Source organism: Filicampus tigris, chromosome 21 (genome assembly GCF_054856515.1).
Source record: "Filicampus tigris isolate MCC_2025a chromosome 21, RoL_Ftig_1.0, whole genome shotgun sequence".
NCBI classification, from domain to species: Eukaryota; Metazoa; Chordata; class Actinopteri; order Syngnathiformes; family Syngnathidae; genus Filicampus; species Filicampus tigris.
Window position 1 is genome coordinate 4086497 of NC_141237.1, and position 22618 is coordinate 4109114.

The 22618-nt window shown below is 41.8% G+C and overlaps 3 protein-coding genes across 11 annotated transcripts in view; all 3 read left to right on the plus strand.

The window, feature by feature from the left end:
• The window catches only part of ncoa2 (nuclear receptor coactivator 2), a 34138-nt gene extending 32398 nt beyond the window's left edge, over positions 1 to 1740 (plus strand). For all 4 annotated transcript variants that reach the window (XM_086021234.1, XM_086021236.1, XM_086021237.1 and 1 more), the window contains exons 20-22: positions 23 to 203; positions 281 to 425; positions 1124 to 1740. In XM_086021234.1, the coding sequence (XP_085877360.1) occupies positions 23 to 203; positions 281 to 425; positions 1124 to 1135 (338 nt within the window). In that variant the 3' untranslated portion in view covers positions 1136 to 1740. The remainder of the gene's footprint in view (positions 1 to 22; positions 204 to 280; positions 426 to 1123) is intronic.
• Positions 1741 to 1859: 119 nt separating this feature from the next.
• On the plus strand, positions 1860 to 11247 carry prdm14 (PR domain containing 14). 2 transcript variants are annotated; one of them, XM_086021489.1, is made up of 9 exons: positions 1860 to 5066; positions 5816 to 6425; positions 6929 to 6976; positions 7053 to 7216; positions 7306 to 7576; positions 7912 to 8114; positions 8422 to 8523; positions 10254 to 10473; positions 10766 to 11247. In XM_086021489.1, the coding sequence occupies exons 2-9, from the start codon at positions 5834 to 5836 to the stop codon at positions 10858 to 10860; spliced, it is 1695 nt and encodes a 564-aa protein (XP_085877615.1). In that variant the 5' UTR covers positions 1860 to 5066; positions 5816 to 5833; the 3' UTR covers positions 10861 to 11247. The 2 variants fall into 2 exon arrangements, with proteins under 2 accessions (XP_085877615.1, XP_085877614.1); XM_086021488.1 differs by having other exon boundaries at positions 4574 to 5066; positions 10762 to 11247.
• A 1965-nt stretch (positions 11248 to 13212) lies between these two features.
• The window catches only part of slco5a1 (solute carrier organic anion transporter family member 5A1), a 30056-nt gene continuing 20650 nt past the window's right edge, over positions 13213 to 22618 (plus strand). Inside the window, exons 1-3 of one of the 5 annotated variants that reach the window (XM_086020297.1) lie at positions 13213 to 13276; positions 16303 to 16445; positions 17174 to 17377. The gene's annotated coding sequence lies outside the window, so the exon portion shown is untranslated. Of the gene's footprint in view, positions 13496 to 16302; positions 16446 to 17173; positions 17378 to 19985; positions 20085 to 22618 lie in introns of those variants that run through there. The other 4 variants (XM_086020295.1, XM_086020296.1, XM_086020298.1 and 1 more) reach the window with 4 other exon arrangements.

Here is a 22618-nt window from a genome sequence, read left to right on the forward strand (position 1 = left end):
CTCGCAAACACTGTCGCCACAGGTATGAGCCAGCAGGCGGAGAGTGGCTTCGGGGGTCCCGGTGCGCCCCCTAGCCCTCTGCTGTCCCCGCGGGTGGCGCACGCCCAGCAATCCCCCATGATGCAGCAGGGCCCGGGCGGCGCCCCATTCCAGGGCTCGCCCGACATCAATGGCTGGAATCAGGGCAACGTGGCGGGGAGCAGGTAGGGAGGGGAGGAAAAAAAACGTTTGAGGTGGTCGGAAAAGCAGCTTTTGTCATTTCTGACCTTTTCCTTTGCAGTATGTTCTCACAGCAGCAGGCGTCCCCTCAGTTCACCCAGCAGCAGCAGAGTAACGGCAGCATGTACAACGGCGTCCCCGGAATGGGCCAGATGGGCGTCACGTCCATGTCCTCGCCCGGCTTACCCTCCATGGGACAAGAGCAGGTAAGGTCGGGCCCGCATCAACTCACTCAATTCCATGTCGGGACCTTTGGCGCAGAGCGCGGACACGGGGTTAAAAGTCCACTAGCGAAAGACCGCGAGAAGTTGCTGCCTCTATATGAATGTTTAGAACTGCCAATAGTAATTGGTCATCTTATAACTTCATAAATAATAATATAATAAACTGAATATGTCATTTCCATTCATTTCTCACCTAATCACATATGTGCACTCATTCTGAAATGCCCTAAGATGCCACAAGATGGCGCCACAGTAAAGTCTACATACGAAAGTAGCAAAACAATTTGTGTCTAGGAAGTCAACTGAACTTCCTTTCATATTTTGACACAGCAGCAGCAATTTTGACGTACGTTGTGAAAGGGCCTTCTCAAAAGCCCCCCACCCCACCCCACACACCCCGCCAACACTTTCCAACCCACTCCGCCGGCCGTCGATGTCGTCCCGCCAGGTGTCGTTAACCGCAGCCTCTCCGCAATGCTTTCAGGGCCAATAAAAGCCCATCAATATTTCAGCAGGCGATTATAACAACACCAGCGTCTGGATTTAACAGACAATAGAAACATATCGGCACTTAGATTATGTCAATTATTGACTGTTTGCCCATTAGTGTGCATGTTATGCGCTCAACTGCTTCTGTGTTATTTCACGCAGCCTTTTTTTTTTTTTTTTTTTTTTTGCAGAAATACTGTTGACTCGTATTGAGTTGGACCTCAGCTGGAGCAGCAACAACAAAAAGTGTACAAACATGTAAGCGAGCCACAGCCCTCAAAGGTTACAAAATACAGCCAGGCTTCTGTCTGCATTCACCGTAGTGTGACTTACTGTACGCCCCGGGTACTAGGGGGAACCCCCCACCCCCCAATCCCCCCTCCCCCATGCCCTGATGAATGTATTCCTCTCAGCGGACTGCGGCTATTTACAATCTCATCTCAAATATTACCCCTCCTCCCCACCCCCAAAAAAAGGAAGGAAGAAGAAGGAAAAACCTGACTCTTGGTGGCTTCTCCTCGAAAAACTTTAGCCAGGTTTGCCTTTTTGAAGCTTTTCTTTATTGTTTGATGACGATTATTAATACTGTCCTTCTGTGGGAGGGGGGAGGGGTGGAGTAGTGGGATGCACTGCAGAAGAAGAATGATTTGAGGTTTATATAGTGTATTAAATTAAGTTTTATTTTTCTGTATAGATTCTGTTTTAATAAGAGTAATTCCTGTAGATGGCTTTATCCTCGTAGCATCCGAGACTTTAAGAGACTATAATTTAAAAAAAAAAAAAAAAGCTTAAAAAAAAAAAGTCCAAATCGAATGAATTGTATATACCAATAAGTAATACCATGGTGTTTTTTTTTCTATTTATTAGATTTTTGTGTTTAAGTTTGTTGGATTTTTTTTTTTTTTTTTTTTTTTTTTTTTTTTTTTTTTTTTTTTTTAAATTTTGCGGGGTGTGGCACACCCTATCTGCTTACTTGGTTACGTTTCTTTGTTTTCAGCGCATCCGGTACAAAGCAGAACAGGGCGGGGCCGTGGTGTATACAGTGTACAGATGATATCGCTTCTTGCTTCTCTTGCCTTTAGCGTAGACCACCACCAAACAAGAATCGGTCGAGTCAACACAGCCATAAAATAACTTTCAATTTAAAAAAAAAAAAAAAAAAAAAAGTGCTTTCTATGTTGTCTGGAATTTTAAAAAAACATTTAAAAACGCCTCATACAAGCTGCTAGGTGCATTTTGGTGTCATGTAAACAAGCAATAACTTTTTTTTTTTTTGTATTTTTTGTACAGTTTCTTAAATAATTGAAAATAAGGACACCTTTTTTGGCTGTGCAATGCAGTATTAAAACGCCCTTTTTTTTTATGTCGTTCAACACACACACACACACACACACACGCGCGTTTTAGATTATGCAGCATTGGCTCTTGACAGACAGACAGCCATATTGAAATGTCCTCAGGCAGTGAGTCACCTAAAATGGCGCGCGACTCTTTTGTGCCGCACTTTTTTTATAACGGTTAAATTTCAGGGGTGGGGAACCTGCGTTTCTTGGAACATTTTAACATTATTGTAAATGAACATTTTAACCCGCCCAAATTTCTCACAGTGCATAATTAACGATTGGTCCATTGCGTTGTTTTAGTATTGCTCCCTTCAAGCGAAATGTATTCGCCAGTGCCTTTCACACAGAACCCTCAATGACGTCAGTGGCCCTTGTGACAATTGCTTTGCCAAAATGTCATACAAGCGCTTGATGGTGGCAGCGAACGTCACAAGTTTTTTTGGGGCGGGGGAAAAAGGTTGCTTATTGCTTCGCCAATTTGAAATAAATGAAACATAAAGCAAAGAGAATTATGCAACTTCACCCCCAAAAATTGTTGGGTGGACTCAAAATTTCAAGGCAACAATATATGCAGAACAAAAACAAGTCAGCAAATTGTTTTGGAGCAAACTTCTTTGCTGTGCTAACTAAATTTTCAGCCATAAATGTCAATTTATATTTTAAAGTGGGTCCAATTTAAATGACTGTTTCAGCCCCCCAAAAACGTTTTTACAGTGTTCTGTTCTTTTGCCTTAGGATAGTCCACTAGCTTAATGCGAACACAAAATGCAAAACACCATAGACAGGCTTAAAAATAGCATCCACGTCGCAGTGCCCTTTAAGCGTTGGCAATTTGAACACAAACAGCGCAGCAACACATGTAGACTCACGGGCAGATATTTTTTATCCTCTGTGGGGAAAAAAAAAAATTTCGGGAGCACATTGCGGCTCAAAAGTATTAATGCATTTCCATTCATTTCAATGGGGAATCGTGATTTGAGATGAATGTTTTGGATTACAAACGGGGTCTTGAAATGAATTCAACATTTAAGTCACCCAAAACATACTGAATCCTATTTGTTAAATAAAGGTAATGTCTCTTGGAGAAACGGAAAACGGTTCCCCACCCTTTTGATGTGCTGCCACGCTTCATGGAGAAAAGCCAAATAACCCTCACGCACCTCAATTGGGATTCCGAATTTTGATTTTTGACACGCTTCTGATAATACCGATGATGTCAGGTCAACAGGGTCCAATCAGAGACGGCGTTTGTTGAACGTATCGCTGACGACTTCTTTTGGCGAGCTCGCACCGAAGGGCCCAGTGCGATTTCCTAGGCGGTCCTCGACAAACACCATTTTTGATTGTATCAAATGAGCCTTCTTGAGCCATTTTGAAGCGTTTTTATCCAAGCCCGTTGCAAAATTGTTTCCAAAGAACGTGTGGAGAAGCCATGTGCAGGTGCAATGATCACTTTCTGACCCCCACCCTGCCTCCAAAAACTGCTTTTCCTACTTGTAATGCCCTTTTGTATTGTCTGCCAATTTCCTAGAGCTACAAAAAAAAAAAAAAAAGACCAAAAAAAAAAAAAAAAAAATCTAGCAAAATGCCTTAGATCTCGTCCGCTCTTGTATATTATGTGGCCGTGTGTATACATTTGTATAATGACTTGTACAAAACGAACCGGTTGCGTCATTATGATCCACAAGGAAGCGTTATATGCTCATGTATTATAATAACAGACTTTTTCCCAGGAACGCTTCTTTGCTTTTCCACAGCTTGTTGTGTGCGCGTGCGTGCGTGTTTTCTCCTGCATTGTTCACAAGAATCACACTGTACCCCCCCCCCACCCGCCCTTTGCAAACCCAAGTGTGTGCGAGTGAGTGAGCGTTTTATGCAAAGTGACATGAGAAGTTAAAAACCACAGTTATGCAACTTGTCAACTAATATGGCTTCGCTGATGCTATTTGCCTTGTAAATAAAGAATTCTGTTATTGAGATTTTTCACCGCGCTGCCTTTTATTGATTCCTCGAGCAAAGGAAGCCAGCATACTTTTTGGGGGGTAACATTTTCACGCCACAAACCCTGCTAACAGAAAACGTGAGCACAAAACACGACTGTACCTAATGTATTGTCTGTCCTTGTTCTACTTTTGTGGTGTCTATTGTCGCTTGGCAAAGCAGCTTAATAGCTCGTTGCTGCCACCAACTGGTAATGTCCTTCCACTGCAAGGACAGAAAAAACACCTTACAAATACTGTCGAGACTTAGTTAAATCCCATTTACTAATTCTTATGAACATTTACCATTGATATGATTTTTCTTTCTCTTCTATTTTTTTTTTAGCTCTGAATGTTTTTAACTAAAAGGACTTTTAATGTGTTCTCCATAGAAAAATAGCTGTATTTAATTAAACTTTACACGAACACAAATAAGCTACAATAAGTGTAAACTTATTTTTGCCTCTTTGTTTGCCTCAAAAGCAAACATTTGTCTTCCAGGGAGTGAGGGGGCCTTTCTAGAGATAAGATCAACATTTTTTATGGAGGAGGGGGTCATATGTAAATGTCTTCAAGTTAACAGGATGGGTCGTCCCTGGAGAGAGAGAGAAAGGGGCATTATTGAGATATAGGAGCCAATAGGAAGGGGGAAGCATCCTCATCAACGGATCAACGCGGATGCCCTCAGATAACCGCAAACTCTCACACACACTCACAGTCTGGTCCACTTGCAGAAGATTATTCCGATGTGTGTGTGGGGGGGGGTTATGACTGCAAGCTTCACTGTGCAACGCCTCTAAATTGGCAACAAGGTAAGATTTACTTCTTTAAAAACACAGTTTTTATCAACTGTTTTGCTATTTTCATTTTTTATGTGTATGTTAATGATTTTCTAGTTGCAGACTTCTTTCAAATAAATCTGTTCTGGTGGGCCTAAATGAGTGTCATGGCCCTGATTTGTATGTCTTTGAACTTCTTAAATACTCTCACAGCAGTGATGGATGAGTGTGTTCTTTTTGGGGGTGCGGAGGAAGAAAATTTGGATTAAACTTTTTGGGGGTCCTAAAAAAAATGACGTTTTGGTATGATGTCCTTTTATTTGAGCAAAATGTTATTAAATCAATATTTCTTCAAGCAGATAAACCGTCTTCTGTGTTTTGGTTAATTAAACTTAAAAAGAAATCCAAACACCAAACACTTCTCATAAAAAAATCACAGAGAAGTGGGCAGATATGCTAAAGATATTCTGGATTGAACATATTTTTAAACCTAAAAACATTTGAGTATGCATCATGTCTTTTTATCTAAGCAAAATGTCGTTTGATTAACATACTCTTGCAGTTAAATTAACCTTTTTCTGGATATAACTAAACTTGATTTCATATAGCAGTCTTTGCAGATAATCACAAAGCTTTTTAACATTTCGTGCAAAACGGCAGTGTAAAAATATACCATGTTGATTTAAAAAAAAAAAAATCATTGATTAATTTTCACAACAGAATGAACTAAATTAAGTGTTAAAGTGCTCAATTAGTGTTCCAACATGTCTCCTTTTAATTAGGACAGAGTTCCATCCCTGATGTTGCTCACCCTGTCCAGCTTCCCTTCAGTGCCCAAGGACAGGAGCCAGCAGGCGGACATGCTCAAGACCAGTCCCGCCCGGGGCTTCTTCCCCGCCCCTCTCCACCACCACCACCACCACCACCACCCATACATGGACCTCTTCCCCCGGACTCACGGCCTCCTTCACTCCGTCAAGTCCACCTCCGCGCTTTTGCTCAACCCTTACCTCCAACAGCAGCAGCAGCAGCACATGTTAGCCGGCCCGGGGCTGCCTTACGTAGGACACCTGGCGCCAGGTCACCCGCTGTGCTCGTCCAAGCCGGAGGAGCTGGCCGCGGTGGTGAGCGAGCACGCCTCAGGTCCTATCTCGCTTTCGGATTTGAGTATTAGCAGTCCGGCCGTCTCCGCCTCCGCCTCCGCCTCCGCCTCCGCCTCGCCCGCCAAGCAGATGTTCCCAAGCGTGGCCCGGTCCCCCGAGAAGAGAGGCCGCTTCAACTTCAGCGAGGATGACTTGTTCGCGGTGCTGTACGGATACTCGGCGGCCCCGGAGCGAGGCGGTGGCGGCGGAGGACACGCGATTTCCGGGGTGAACCTGCCGGACAAACCAGGTACAAAGCAAAACTGGGTTTTACAACAATGTATTTTAATTTGCGTTCGTTTTTAACTCATTATGCCGACGGACGAATTTGCATCATTAAGAATAATTCAGTATTCTGACAATAAATGAATAAATAAAGGCAGATATCTAAAATTCTGCTCAAGAAAATCTGGTTTAAAAAATGAGTCGGGTTTTGGAAAAAAAGGGCAAATCTAGTTGTAAAAAAAAAAAAAAAAAAAAAAAGCAAACAAACACAAACAAAAAAAAAGGTAATTATTTGGGTAAAATCAATTTAAAAGTCAGGTTTAAGGTGTAAAACATCGACAAATTAATTTTAAAATCAACATATTTTTTTAATCAACAAATGAGGTAGTCAGAATTACAGTATTGTAATATATAATCACTAATTAGGTAAAAAAATGTAAATATGTATGTGACTGTATATACACTCATATGATCCATTTTTTTATGATCAATTAATGTGTAATCCACTTTACTCTGATTCCCTTCCAGACTGTACCGCCCTCCCCCTGGACAAGGACGCACTGGACCTTCCTGAGGGTGAGCCCCCCTACAAAAGTCACCACAGTGCACTTTTCTGTTGCGTGCTGGAACGTGAGCAACGTTCTCTTTGCAGGTCTGAGCATCGTGCAGGCATCCTGGGGCAGCGTATCTCACTGCGGCGTGTTCACCAACGCCAAAAGCAGCGTTCCCAAAGGCACGCGCTTCGGACCCTTCCTGGGGAAACTGGTCAACACCAGCGAGATGAAGACCTACGACGACAACACCCTCATGTGGGAGGTAAGACGTCGGGGAACAGAGTGCAGAAACATAACAATACTCACGGGCATATATTCCTTATCCTCTGTGACGAACTGTGTTTTCCGCAGGTGTTCGAGAATGGCCGCTTGAGTCACTTTGTGGACGGCCGCGGCGGCTCGGGCAACTGGATGTCGCTGGTCAAGTGTGCCCGCTTCGCCGACGAGCAGAACCTGGCGGCGATGCAGGTCAAGGGCCAGATCTTCTATGAAGCCTGCAAGGAGATCAGAGCCGAGCAGGAGCTCCTGGTATGGTATGGAGACGGCTACGTGCAGTTCTTGGGCATCCCGCTCGCCCTCAGGGGTCCCGACGAGGACAAAGACACCCTACCTGCCGCTGAAGGTGAGATTGTCACCAATGGAAAAAAAAAATGCAGTGTCCCTTGTATTTACCAACGCTTAGCATAGGTATTAGGATATTTGAACAAAACCGGTGAGCAACACATATAGACAGACAATATCACCATACTCACAGGCATATATTCTTGATTATCTGCGAAGAAATGACTGATCATTCCAACTTACTGAGTCACTGAGAGGTGTCTTTTCTCTGTCTGTGACTGCATTACAGTATACCGCCCCCCTAGTGGCCAAGCGGGCACACAATAAGGAGCAGCACAATGACCTTTTTTTAAAAAAAACAAAAAAAACAACATTATTTATTTATTTATTTTCCAGATGCCGGCGAAGGCTTCAAGTGCGACCGGTGCGGCAAGGTGTTTGCCTACAAGTATTACCGGGACAAGCACCTGAAGTACACGCGATGCGTGGACCGGGGAGACCGCAAGTTCCCGTGCCACCTGTGCAGTCGTTCTTTCGAGAAGAGGGATCGCCTGCGCATACACATCCTCCACGTGCACGAGAAACACCGGCCGCACAAGGTACTTCAATTATGCTTCAATGTTGTCATAAAGATAAAATAAAAACATTTGTAATGCTTCATATGAGGACTATTTCAAAATTAAATTTCATTTATACATCACATGCTAAAATACAATGGAATCTCAAAGTTTTTCATCAAGTAAATCAATCATAAAAAAATGAATTGCAGTCGAAGCAGTAGCAAATGGCTTGAAATGCATTGGAATTAGTGGAAGATTCTTTTATTTAACCTATTTATTCTATGTTTATTGTCATCAGATTACTGCATTATGAACAATGATGAAATGATTTGTTGCTATATTGCAGTGCACAGTGTGTGGAAAAAGTTTTTCTCAGTCGTCCAGCCTCAACAAACACATGCGAGTCCACTCTGGAGAACGTCCGTACAAGTGTGTGTACTGCAACAAGGTGAAAATATATTTTTCCAAAATAGAACACAGAAAGAAAGAATGGCTATATTTTAAATCAACAATCTAGTGTGAAGGCCTTGGAGATGGTATACGTGTTTTAATCCGCCATGTTTGTGCGGTATTGTCACTCATGCTTCCCCACTTCCTTGTTTTACGGCGCATTCGGCGTGAGGCCATTGTGTCCCTCCGCGGGTACACTTCGGCGACACACTTACATGCTAATTATCGCCAGATGTACACCCACCCTTTTGTCTCGCCACATTATACGTTTAATTTACGACCGTAGAATGAGCAGAAGTCCTTTTTGTTCTTTTTCTTCTTCTCTCACATTGCATCTTCCCCTTTTAGTCTTTTAACACACTCGGCGAATGTTTTGTTAAACGTAATCTCCGAGTGACTGCCTGGTATCCTCGCTTGACCTGTTCGTGCATATTTTATCTCACTAACTAGACGATTATTTGTCCGAACTCAAAAATGAAATAAAGGATATAAATCCAATTTAATTTTGGCAAGAAATTATAACATGGTTGTACGTATTAGTTTATACTACGTTTCATTTTTAACACGACACACAAAAAAATGTTCTGAAGTGGAACTACTTCCCACCTGATTAGAAATATGATCAAGATTCGAAATGATGTTTCGTTATCACTGAAATTGAATTAAACCTAATAAATAAATTCATGTTCCACAGTAAATTAACATGTATATTTTATTTAACTGTTTGTTTACAAAACATCCAAAAGACATAACTGATCGTTCTAAGCGAAACTACTCAGCCTCGAACGATGTTTTTTTTTAATATTGTAAAGCTTCATGTGATTTTGTTTTTCTTTTTAATCCGACAACTAGTTAAGCAAATGTAACTTTAATGTAACTTTCACATAAAAATTACAAACAATAATTTTCGACAGCCAGAAAAAAAGACAAATGCAGCACAGTAGAACTACTTCATTGCGTGATTAAAAATGTGAATTACCAAATCAAATCTATAGTTTTGCACCATTGAAAATGTGACATTTCCTGTCAAATGTACAATATATATTTTTATAAAAAACGATGGCTTTAAAACAAATAAATGAGCATTTTAATTAGATTTCACTTGTAGGAGAGTTTAACAAGTGATTGTATATTAAATGTGGTATCATATTTTTCTTTTTAAAAGCCTCTAAAGACAAATCAAAGTTCTGAGGAAGTAGCTACTTAATTGCCTGATCTGGGATATTAAGGCCATTAGCAACAAAACAAAACTAAGCACATTAATTAAACAGAGAAGACAAATGACTCATCAAATTTTAATTTTATAGACGGTCAAAAAAGACATAAATGAGCCTTCTAAGTGGAACTATTTTATCACCTTTTAAAAAATATTATTTACCAGCTCAAAACGATGATTTCCAGTAACAACAAGATGGCTTCATTACACATCATATTAAATAAATTCAACTTCCACAAGTCATCAACAAATTGCTCTATTGAATTGGGCACGTTTTGTTTTTTGTAGGCAGCCACAAACGTCATTAAATGTACTTTTAATTAATTTCCTGATTAGATATATAAATCACTGGTCCTGGATCGATTGTTTTCGTTTACACTCAAATGGAATTAAGCGTATTATAATTAAATTAACATGGATACGAAATTTACTTATGAATGTATATATAATTAAATTTTGTGTGTGTGTGTGTGTGTGTCTTTTTTTTTTTTCTCCTTCGCCCTCCACTTCAGGCCTTCACTGCCTCCAGCATTTTGCGCACACACATCCGCCAGCACTCTGGAGAGCGGCCCTTCAAGTGCAAGCACTGCGGCAAGGCCTTCGCCTCCCACGCTGCCCACGACAGCCACGTCCGGCGGACTCACGCCCGGGACAAGCCGTTCCCTTGCGACCTATGCGGGGCTTCCTTCCAGGAGGAGCCTGAGCTCAAGAACCACGCCAAAAGCCATAAAAGTAACGAATTACATCGATGTGTAGCTACAAACGTTTTATTTCAGCTTGGCTTTTAAGGCATTTAAAAGATTTGTTTGTGAACGTCATTTTTTTTCGTGTGATATTTAACCGTAGCGGTATTCTTTTCTTTGTGAAGTCGAAATAAATGCCTGTTGTAAAATGGAGTAATGATGTCCAACTGAATTAAACACGTCATAATAGATGGTTTTTTTTTAAATTTGTTTCTCCACATGTGAAATATGCTGCATTTAATATTTAAAATGGTTTTGTTTCTTTTTCTTTTTTAAGCCAGGCAAATCTTGGACAGCACAATTCTCACTCCAGAAAATGGATCAGCGGAGGAATCTCTTTTGGACAATGCAAAAAGTCAAAGAAACGCCGAGATAAACTTCCAAGCATACCCTGGAATTAAGCGTTTAAATCCGGAGTATCGTCCGTGGAACTAAAGCCAACCAAGTTTATTATCCTATTTATACTGTTTGAAAAATGTAAACTTGCTTTTAGATGGTTTAAAATTGTGAACTGTTTGAAAAGATTTTGCTCTATAAGGCACACCATAATTCCAATTATCAAGCAAACGCGTGCTAAAATGTTTATATTGATGTGATCAGTGCTGTGGATTATTTGTATTTCATTTGTCATTTCCAACAGCGCTGTGTTATTATTTAGGCTTCAGGAACAAAAGTTATTTCATTTTTCTAATTTAAAATGTCTGATCATATTTCCACTGAAGAAGTGGCCACTTTTATTTATAATTTTGACAAAGAACTAATAAAAAAAATCCAAGCATGATTTGTGGCATGTTCATGGCAAACGTACTACCAGGACACAACATAAACACGAGTACATTTTCTTTTTTTTTAAAGTGCATTAAAAATAATGCTCAGTTTTATATGATGAAAACTAACACCAAGGTGCAACTAAATAACCTTGCAGTTAGTGTTTTTCAACATATACATACTCAACCGTTGTAGCTGCACGTGTGACGCTGCAGTAAGAAGCGGGGTGTAAATGAAACAAGTCCCCGTGGAGCAAATGAATGACAATAGTGTGTTGTGCTTCGAGTTGCTCGACTGCCACAAGCACAATGAAACAGCCTGACTGACATCTGCCCTCGCACTCTGTCACCACATGTCTCACTGACTGACTGATAGACAGAGAGTTACAGCGTTCTCCTGACTAATACGTTTGAACACCGACATCCCTCTGGTGTGTGGAAGCGCTCAGTGGACAATGGCTTGTGCTGTAAGATGTGATGTGACAAAAATGTCAGGAAAAGCCTACGGGACCATCAGAACTTTATTTCAGGATAGTCAGAGGCACTTAAAGTGGTGGCAGGTGTGCGCTATTTAACAACTGGGCCAAGGGTGTGCACACTTCTGCAACCACATGCAAGTTGTTTATTTTTTATGTCAGCTCTCTAAAAGATTTCCAGATTTTTTGTTATAGGTCACATGAATGTTGGAAAAAGTTTTGAAATGTACAAACTGATACACGGATGGACAGATCAGAGATATGTTCAATAAATAGATGCACCTATACATGATAGATAGATCGATGTATGTACAGAATATAGGTGGTCGGATACATTGATGAATGGCTGGATGCACGGCAGGCTTGTCGGGATGAAGGGTCACCTTCAAATAGGACAACTGTGGAAGCTCAAACAAGTACATGATTGGAGCGGACCTCCTTCCTTGCCATGTATAGGAGCCCCTGGGGGGCCTCCGCCAAGAAAAGTGCACCCCCACTACCTCCTCACTTTGCGGCAGGATAGGATGAGAGACAAAGGAAAGAAAGGGAGCGGGAGAGAGAGAGAGAGAGAGAGAGAATGACAATCAGGGAGATCCTGCACACCCGAGCCCCGCCCACACTCGCCCCTAATTGGCCCATTTAGACATCAGCGTTTATGTCTATATTGATATTAAAAGTCATAGTCGTATAGAGCCAATACTTGACTCCCAAGAAGGAGAAGGGGGCAGATGGCCTCACCCTGCTCCACGGGGGCTTCAGTAGGGATTCACTGTACTCCCGTGGGGCGACATGTTCCGGCCCCCTCTGTCCCTCCATTCACGATAAGACAAGTGAGTGTGCTAAAAAGATGATAGCAGTTGGGAATGGGGTCCACTCACGTGGGAGGGGCTCCGACGTGCTCGTAAGGCCGACACTCGCCTTTATCATTCAACTTGTTCCACACTCTTCCACTCAGGTTTCCTCAGGTGCGCCTCAGAGAACCCTTTTTATACTGCGACTGGAACAGCATTACATTTAGTACACAAGACAAAAATAGCAATTTTTATGGCCTTGCAGTTGGCGTATGGTACTGTTCATAATATTTTGTACCTGGTGTAAGAGCAGAAGTAATATTAGTCATTTCTCACAGAGGATATAGAATATATGCCTGTGAGTACTGTTATGATTTCTCTACATGCCTTGTTCCTCATTCCCCTGCTTCTGTTCAAATATTGGTTGCCCAATTGATAAATCGTCCGGCCTAAATACACATGGCTGATATTGGGCTTTTTCAAAATAATAATAATCGGCCAGATTTTTTACCATTTAAATGATGAAATAATATAATCTTACTTTCTCATGAAACATGGATGCACAACTGGCGGCCCATGACCCACACTCGGAGTGGCCCTCGATTAATTTTTGAAAATGTTTACCGCTGCTGAACCACTGAGAGGTGTAATACCATTGTTACCCACAAGGTGACAGACATGTTCAACAGCGCTTACAACACCCAGGCTGGAATCGTGAAGAAGAAAGTGTTATGGCCGCCACGACATCGATTTCAAAAGTAGATAAACATGTGATTTATTTGGTTTATTTGGTCCACAACGTTGATAGCTCGTTTAAAGTGCATGAGGATTTTGTAAATTTGTGCCCTTAATAAAATGGACGTATTCAATGCTTAATAATAGTGGTTAAAACGCGTATAATGGCTTAATTGGACAAGCTGCCGTTGTAATGGTCTTTTCTTAATAGACGCATCCACGACCAACTTTTGTTAACTCAGGTGAGTGAGCCAACCATTTAGTTTGTGGATTTGAATAACATGTAGGAAAACATATGGTAGTATAATATTTAAGTTATTGAAGTTGGGTTTTGTGAAAACATGCACAAAATGATTTCTTGCACTTGTTTGCTGTTCAGCAAGTTTGTGCATTATGCTACTACCATGTTAGTTGCGAGCCAGTCAATAGGCTTTTCCATTATGTGTTAGCATAAAGCTAGCTAGCTATGTTTTATATACTACTACAAATTATATATTTTTTTAAAGTCTAAAAAAATATTTTCCAAACATTTCTTTTGTAGTGTTCATGTTGATCCAGTGCAGTTGAGTGGCATGTGTTGGTCCCCGAGGGAAGGCTTTGCAGCATATGGAAAATCCTGCCGCCCAGCACACGCACGTCCTGCATGTCTTTGCCTCTGTTAGCGCAGCTAATCCCGCCTAAACTAAGTCCATTTACACACACGTGCTCACGGACGCCCCGCAAGCGTACACATCCGCCCCCCACCGCAGCCTTTAGTGAAGCCTCTGTATACTGACATTTACATTTCTTTGGAAAAATCATCTAATACTTTTAATAAGCTATATTACTTTTTTATCTTATGATTTGCTGTGAGGAATCACATGATTCCCCTGAGAGGCACTTTAGAAGCATAAAACACAACATTCATTTGAATGCATTTTACTGTATATAAATCAGCTGATGATGCTACTGTATCAATGTCAGAGCACCCCCCCCCAAACACACACACACACACACCATTATTTAGCACCTTAATCAGTCTAAGGATGTGAAAACATCCACTTGACCCCGTGTGATACTCCTCTGTTACCGGGCAGATCATTGACCGTGACCACCCGGCCCTAGGGAGAGCAGGGGTTAAAGGTGAGAGTATCCTGAAGGGCCCGTGGTGTGTTTAAGGTTGCGACCATGCCCATCCACCCCTCATTGAAAAATTCATGATGCCTTCAAAGAGCCTCTAATGTACCCTAACAGCCACTTTACGGCCTCACTTGCATAGCCTCGCGTTACCTCTCGCTTGCGAGCCGGCTAGCTGCCTACTTCCGGGCGTCTAACCTTCTTAACACCAAAAATGGTCTGATTTATTTATTTATTTTTCTTCCTTTTCCTGGGTTGGGCTATGATTGTCGAGTCTGTCCTCTCCTCGGCGTGTGGTCGGAAATCCGAACCCCTTGTTGGGGACGCATTGATTTGTTAGGATCGGCAGCCTCCACTAAGGTTTAAGCTTTGACAGCTAATAGCAACGTCCTCGTGACCCACTAGTCAAGGGTTGAAGTAACAGTGTGTTCCTTGAAGTTAGGATATTTGTTCCAGTGCTTCTGGCCGATATAGGAAATGCAGATTGAAAGCCTGCACATGACCCTTTCAAATGACAACCCACTTGTAAGTAACATACATTTGTGGAATGAGAAGCATAATGTTTGTAAAACGTGATAAATCTTATATGGACTCTTGTTTTGGCCTTGAGGGCCTGCCTGATCAGGCAGCTGATGGTCACATGATGTGTGTATGGTGGATTATCTCTTCTTAGTAACGGTGCTTCTTGGCAATATAGCTTATGCCGATAGAAAGCATGTTTATGACCCTTTCAAATGATGCCTCATTTATAAGGAACATGCATTTGTGGGATGAGCAGCGCAATTTTGTAGTTAAAATCGGACAAATCCTCTATGGACTTTTGTTTGGCGCTTCTGCGGCCCAATGGATTTGATTGTTAGCTCCAAACAAGAGTCCGTACAATATTGGGCACATTTTTACACATGCCCTTGCGCCGCTCGGCCCACAAATGTACATTCCTTACAAAGTTCATCCATTTTAAAGGGTGATAAAGAAGCTTTCCAACGGCTTAGTGTGTGGCATGTGTGTGCTAGTGTGTTTGACCATCCTCCGCGCCTCCCCACTGTGTTTACCCCACCGATGGTAAAGATGCCATATGCTAAATGAGCTTGTGTTACAGCTCTGGTTGCAAGGTGGCCACACACACGCACGTGCCAGGATTGGGTTATGTCAGCAATATGCAAGCCGTGAAAGCGCCATTGATCTGTTTATGCTTTTTTTTTTTTTTTTAACAGTCTGATTCATGCCGGGGCCATACAGACAGTCGGCATTGATTCATCTGCCGGACATAGCGCCAATTCATTAGCGTTGTTGTGACATCTGCAACCCCCCAAAAAGACTCCATCAGCGCTTTTAATTAAAACAAACCAGAAAAAAAAGTTAATAGAAACAATACATCCAAGGACAAGAGCGCTATTGAGCGGCAGGCTAATAGAAGTCACAGATGACGGCTCGGGCTGGAGTGCATACGGTAAAAGCAGCTCCATATTTCTCATAATGTGCATCGCAGTGGAGTGAAAAAAATAGGGGGTAAAAATGCAGAGGTCGGCAATAATTTTCTGCACTTGAGACAAGTTTCTGTTGCGGGGATTTAATGTAGCCACTAAGTGTGCATGCACACATTGCTCTAAGTTGTCTTTTTAATGGCTTTTATGACATCAATCCTTGAAACGTCCGAGATGAAAGCTGAGTGGAGAAGTTACTTTGAGGTGACTTGGAAAACCTCTTGCGAAATTACGTCAATATCGGACAAAATGGACATAAGTCATGTGGGTTATGTACTGCACTTTAGTGTTATTGGGGCAGAATATTCTGAAATTCCAGTGAGTCACTTGACGGCCAGTATCTAATATTTACAATGTCATTTAAAAAAAAAACAAAAAAAAAAAAAAAAGCAGTGATTTCTTGTATTGATGCCGTTCTAAGTCTTCCTCTGGTTGTCGTCTTCTTGCAGTCAGTTGGGTTGGAAGCTCCGCATTGTGAGATCAATGGCTGGGAAATGGAGCCCAGTCACATTAATGGTGCGCATCATTTCAAAGGGCTCTTTCCCTGCAGGAAGCTTCCACTTACTTCAACACAAATAAAGGAGAAACAGAGGTCAGTATACTCGTGTGCATAATTATGTCCCTGTACTGTTTTACATTTATATCAAAATAAAAAAAAAAAGTTATGTTGATTTAGAGCAGCGGTAGAGAGCTTTTTTGCTCAGCTTTATTTAGCAACATGAAACTTGGTAGACATGTCTAGTGTGAGTAGATCCACAAAAAAAGTCTCAAGAACCCATGCCTGAAAGGACACGGAGTCTGCCATTTTGGTTTGAAGCAGCCGTTTTTGCTTCATTTCAAGCTATTTCCACATGTCTTTAAAATCGAATCTTAGTCCTCCATTTTGTCCATTTGCTCACAAATCGAATCAACATACCCTAATGTCGCTGTCCTGTGAAAAACACTTATGTCCAATTTTTGAAATGTTTTAAATTTTTCACGTTAATGCGATGTCTGTAACGCGGAAACACCGTTCACGTAAAAATAAGAAAATTGTGAAAAAAAAAAGGAAGGTGTTTTTCACAGGACAGCCGAGTTGCTGAATGACTTACGATAAAAAGAGGAACTGCAATAAATCCCGTGCTGTAGTGGAATAAATGAATACAGTAGATGTAATAACTACGCACCCGATATCCCATTTTCTGTGAAATCACGTCACGTCGTGATCAATATCGTAACACGTGGAGGGGGAAAAAAAAAAAAAAGCCCATTGTGCGTTTCATGAGCCCCTTTTCGGTTCCTTTCAATCCTAATGTGGGATGGCGGGAATGTCACCTTCAGACATGTCAAGGCTTCTCGGCACGCTGAAGCGCTTCCATTGGCGGCGAAATGATCTTCGGTGATGAGCTCTGATTCCTGAAGAGCCCCAGTGGAGCGGAGAGGCCACCCCGTTGGGAATAAGGTTTTTTTTGTGACCTTTCCTCATCTGCCGTGTCTCCTGGTGGTCTCCCAAGTAAAAGGAGACGGGCGGTTGCTCAAGTACCGGTGGGTTTGACTTGAAACCTTTAAAGGTTGTTTTTTTTTCCGTCCCACGAGAACGGAATGTTCCGATTTGCTTCGATTGCGTCGCAATTTAGCCAGAACTTTCTCTGACTGAAGAGTTCATATTTACATTTGCTGCATTTTTACATACGTGATTTTTCGTAGTATTTGTAAAATTACATTCCTGTAATGCAAAATGACGGCAATGGAATATCAAATAAATAAAAACACTTTTTAAACGTGGTTTTATGCTACGTCAAATAATAGATACATTTTGCATGAAATGTTAAAGTAATAAAGTGAAATGTTGAAATACGTTCAGTGTCTCGTTATAATGTGACAAACTTCACATTTCAACTTAAGTTTTACATTGAAAAGTGATAAATGTAACTTTTTAATGCGATAACGTTCACCTTATGACGTGATAAATTTCGTGATTTAACGTGACAAACAAAACATTTCTTTGTGTGATTTTAGTCGTTTTTGCGCCACGTTGGCTTCAAAACTGCCATTTTCCATTCATCGTTAGCATTAAAAATGTGGTATAAACTGTCAGCGTCAGAGTGTCGGGTCCAATTACAAAGAAAAGTGTAGGAAAAAAGGAAGCTTTTAAGCCACTGCAACTGAGCCTAATCCATCCGAATCAATACACCTGTACTCTCTCTCCATATTGGCTACACGGGCTAATCATGTGTCTCTCCATCATGGTGGCCCCCTCCCACCCAACCCCGCTCTCCTCGTCCTTGCGTTTCGAGGTCCGGCACGTTATTGATCGCTGTGTGTGTGTGTGTGTGTGGGGGGGGGGGGGGGGCGAGTAAGTTAATAAGCTTGGGAGTCATCCATCAGCGGGGTAGAGACTGGAACTGCCCGCGACAGCCTTAATCAAGTCATCATCCGCCATCGGGCATGGCGACGGTAATTAAAAACAAAAAATAAAGAGAGGGAGCGAGGAAAAGGGAAGAAGAGATAGGGAACGTCCATTTGGGAAAAAAAAAAAAAAAAAAACAAACAACAAAAAAACAACACTTTATTTCGCTTGAGTTAATCAGGAAATACGATCAGCCGGACGATACGATGGGTGAGCTCATGACGGGCCATCCGTCCAGGCCGAAACACAAACACACTTTTACCTTCCTGCTTCCCTTAATGGCGCACGCGGGCCAATAAAGCCCAGGGGCCATATTTCATGGTGTTGAAGCCAAAAAGGATGAGCTTATTTGAGCTAAAATGAGGGCGGGGACAGGGGACGGGGGTCTCTCCGAGCGATGATGTGACTGTGGATGTTTGCTAACAAGCTTCCTCATCAAGTCAGTCTCACCGCTCGCTTGTAATGTGAAAAATGGCACCCTATAATATTAGGTTTGATGAAAACACATTAATGACATCGTTGAATACAATTCAAAAGAATTCAACCGTTTTTGTGTTTAGATAGTAGTTGCTTAAAGGATCGTAAGATAGTAGCAAAGATGCTAATTGTTAGCCCGTGTGCGTATGAGGTTTTCTATTGTATGTTAGCATTTTGTATGGCCCCCTCCCTCATTTCTAATCAGGCAGCGTAAAGGGCAGCCCAAACACAGATCCCCCTCGGGGACTCCAACCAACCACCGCAATCACACGCTTCTCTACAGCTCGTAATTAGCACTCCAAGCACAACGAAAAAAAATAGACAAAAAAGAGCAACAGGGGCGTGGCTAATGGCGGCTGCTAATCCCGCACGTGTGTTGTGTGAAGTCCCAAAGAGCAAGTCAATTACGGCGCGAGGCCTCCGCGTATCCGTTAGCCGGTTGTGATCGGCGGATCAGCGGGTCGATGGCGAACAACCACAGAGGGTTTGTTTAAGCCTCGCAATCATTAATGTGTGTCCCGCACTGCAAACTCACACGTGTGCACACAAACACGCGCGCGCGCGCACACGCTGTGGCACAGCAGCAAGGCGAAGTTGTGGAACTGTGAGATAAGTCGACCAAACCGTAGCCTAAAGCGTCGTTTTTGCCGTGTTTCTATGTTTAGCTAATTTTCAAGGAACTTTTCACTTTGTCAATTTTGTGGAATTCATGCTACATTTGATAAAACTGGGAAATTACGGTGTTGTGTGAATTTTTCTTTGAGGCTGAGGCTACGTTCCAGAAAATTGGGAAATCGCAAGGTATTTTGTAACGTTTTTTTTCCCTTTTTTAGCTTTTCTGTTTTTTTACTTTCTAGTTTTCGTAAATCGCATGTTGTATTCACGTAACCTGGGTAATTACATTTTTGCAACTCTTTTTGCAAAATACATCATTTTGATACAAAACATCACAAAAACGTTTCCTTTTTTTTTTTTAGCTTTTCTTACTACTGATATTTATTTACATTTACATTTGTTTATATACAAATGATATTACAATTTTGTGACTTGTTTTTGCCCAAAACAATCAATTTTTTACATGGAATTTCACAAGAGTAAATACGTTTTTGGTTTAATTTTTTTTCTTTTTAACTCACTCATTTTTGCAAAACTCATGTTGCAATCATGTAACCTGGGAAATTACAGTTTTTTGTTTTTGCCAAAAGCAACATCATTTTTACAAGAAATGTTTCAACAGATTGAACAGAAACTGGTGCATTTTAGGCGTCTGCGTTGGATAAGAGTTCAACCGTCCCAACTTTCCAAACGACTTGAACGCAGCATCACCTCTGGGCCAGTGTTCCTTTTGCGCACGTCACCTAACAGGTGCCGCTGCCGCATTGACGCTCACGTAATGATTGACAAAGAGCCGTCTGAATGGCATTCAATTAAAGCCACTGATGATCTTCTTCTTCAATTAACAGTTGACTAATAAATGACCGGCTTCTTGTTTGGTGGGGGCCACAACGGCCCCTCCCCAACCTTCAGGCACACTTCAGCGTTTGTCTTACAGCGCCTTCTAAAAGTTGGGCCCTTTGTGAGGGTTTGTGTCACTGGGCTAATTGCGCATCTTTTTGTGGGGAAACACACGTGTGCGCGGGGGGGGGGGGGGGGGGGGGGCTATTGGTCATAATGAAGGAGCAGGCACGTATGGCCAACAATGGATTCCCCGGATTACTGCTCACACTAAGACAGTGTTGCAGTAATTACATTGCAAATACTCCAGTATTTTGTGTGCGGTGTGTGTATAACGTAATTTAAACAATATATTATAAAATATTAATATCAACAAATGATATGACAAAATATTTCAAAGTAATTATATTCATACATTTAATGGATGACATTTCATTTCGACTGAAAATGACACCAAAAATCAGCTGTGCTGAACACTTCCTGTTATGTTCTTCTTTCAAATTTCCGCCATCCAGTGGCTGATAATGGAATCACATTCAATGAAATCAAGAGTAAGACAAAACCAGTGTTATTAACAACAAAAATTGGAATCATTTGTAATCTAACAAAAAAAAAATCGACAAGAAACTATTATATCCAAAATGGGTTGTTTTACTCCCACCCCCCTCACCAGATCGCCTGCAAAAATACAAAGTATATTTTTCTAACCACTTCAATATGACCGCTTGACTGTTTGATCACAACATTCGATGTGCATGATAATAACATCCCCTGGGAGGACTCAGAACGGCCTCCTGCCGAGAACTGGAGTGCATGTTGAATGTTGTTCCATCTCTCGGCATGGGAGAGCGCTTGCCTTCGCGCCTTATCAGTGTTAAGCATCAGCGCGGAGAAAAGGCAGCGCATTATTCTTAATGTCCTCGTCAGTTAGTAGGAAGCCGTCTTTTGTCATTGACTGGGTGGCTCGCCTTTAGCATAAGCATCGGTGGGAGTTAGGAGAGCCCAATCTGCCGGAATTGCTCATCACGGCGGGGCTTCTTTATTTTAGCCAGTAGGGGGGCGGCGGGGGCGAGGGGGGAAGATTGTCGGGGGGGGGGGCTGGTTGTCCTTGCACTTTTGAACACAATTACGCCAGCACCCTCCGGTTTGGATTCGTATGCGTCAGCTGCTCGCTGGGCCTTCGTTGGCTGAAAAGGCTCATTTAGGGAGCAGTGCTACTGTTTGCCGTTCTTAACATACGACACAAAAGACTCATTCAAAGCCAGGCCTCTTTTTTTTTTTTTCTTTTTCTTTGCTTTTTCTTCCTGTAAGATGCTCGGAAGAGGAGCTGCAGAGTTCACGCTAGACTCCCTCTCCATTGGCATAGTAACTCACAGCGGTGAGGGCATGCTCAAAAACCTGTCAAATGTACGACATCGACGCCGAAACACTCGGTCGATGAATATAAAGTGGCGAAGATGGCGGTCCAGCTGGATGTTTCAAAGCGTTATGGTGCAAAGGAAAACGCGTTGAAGCATGTGCTGTCAAACGATTAATTTTTGGGGGGACTAATTAATCGCAAAATTTCCCATGATTAATCACGATTAATCGTATTTTTCAACTGCAATTTTTTACAAAGCATGGAACCGATATTTACTTCAGTAAAGTCTTGGAATTAGTATGGACAAAGTCTAAAGTATATTTTGATTCAAAGACTTTGGTTCATGAATCCAAACCAACGGCTGTGGAATATCATTGCAACCAATGCAAAGAAAAATAAAATGTCAAAAGCACTTGCTTATTAAGCAAAAGTAATCAGAGTTGACTATCAATGCAAAATCTGGGCCCCCCTCAGCGCTGGCTAGTTGACATTGACACCTTATCGGCACCAATATTCGGCCTTTTGACTAATCCAGCATATTCATATATTTTTTTCTGATGACGTTTGACTTTCACTCCCTACATTTTAAAGTAGATTTGAACAGTGGTAGTTTGTATCTAAATCTGAGGTTAAAGGCCTTCCGTCTATTTTCCGGGGGGAGCACAATTGTTTTGTCGATGCAAAATAGTCTTGTACTGTTAAACATAAATATATACATCCATGAACTGATTTTGTAGAGAAATCAAACCGTTGTATCAAAGCCACGCTCACATACAGCAGTCTGTTAATGTGTTTACATAATGTAACGTAAATGACGTGGCTGACTGCGCGCTGCGCGATCTGGAGAATTGAGCAGTCTCTGGCGCCCTCTTGTGCCTCTAGTTAGTAATACAAGAAGGCGCGATGACTCGCTGGCACACGATGACAAGTCGACTTTTTCTATTTTCTAAAAGCCGTTGTAAAATGCCATTGTTTTAACGCTTCATTTGATCCCATGTACCTTGTTTGCCTCGTTTCAATGTTTGTAAAATGTCTGCATTTAGTTTTTGAGTCCTAACTGCCCTCTTGCCTTATCTCCCCACTT

Coding starts and splice junctions, on each gene's coding strand:
- prdm14 (XM_086021488.1), top strand. CDS start 5,834: ATGTTGCTCACCCTGTCCAGCTTCCCTTCAGTGCCCAAGGACAGGAGC. Junction 7,217..7,305: donor ACAACACCCTCATGTGGGAG/GTAAGACGTCGG, acceptor TGTTTTCCGCAG/GTGTTCGAGAATGGCCGCTT. Junction 8,524..10,253: donor AGTGTGTGTACTGCAACAAG/GTGAAAATATAT, acceptor CCTCCACTTCAG/GCCTTCACTGCCTCCAGCAT.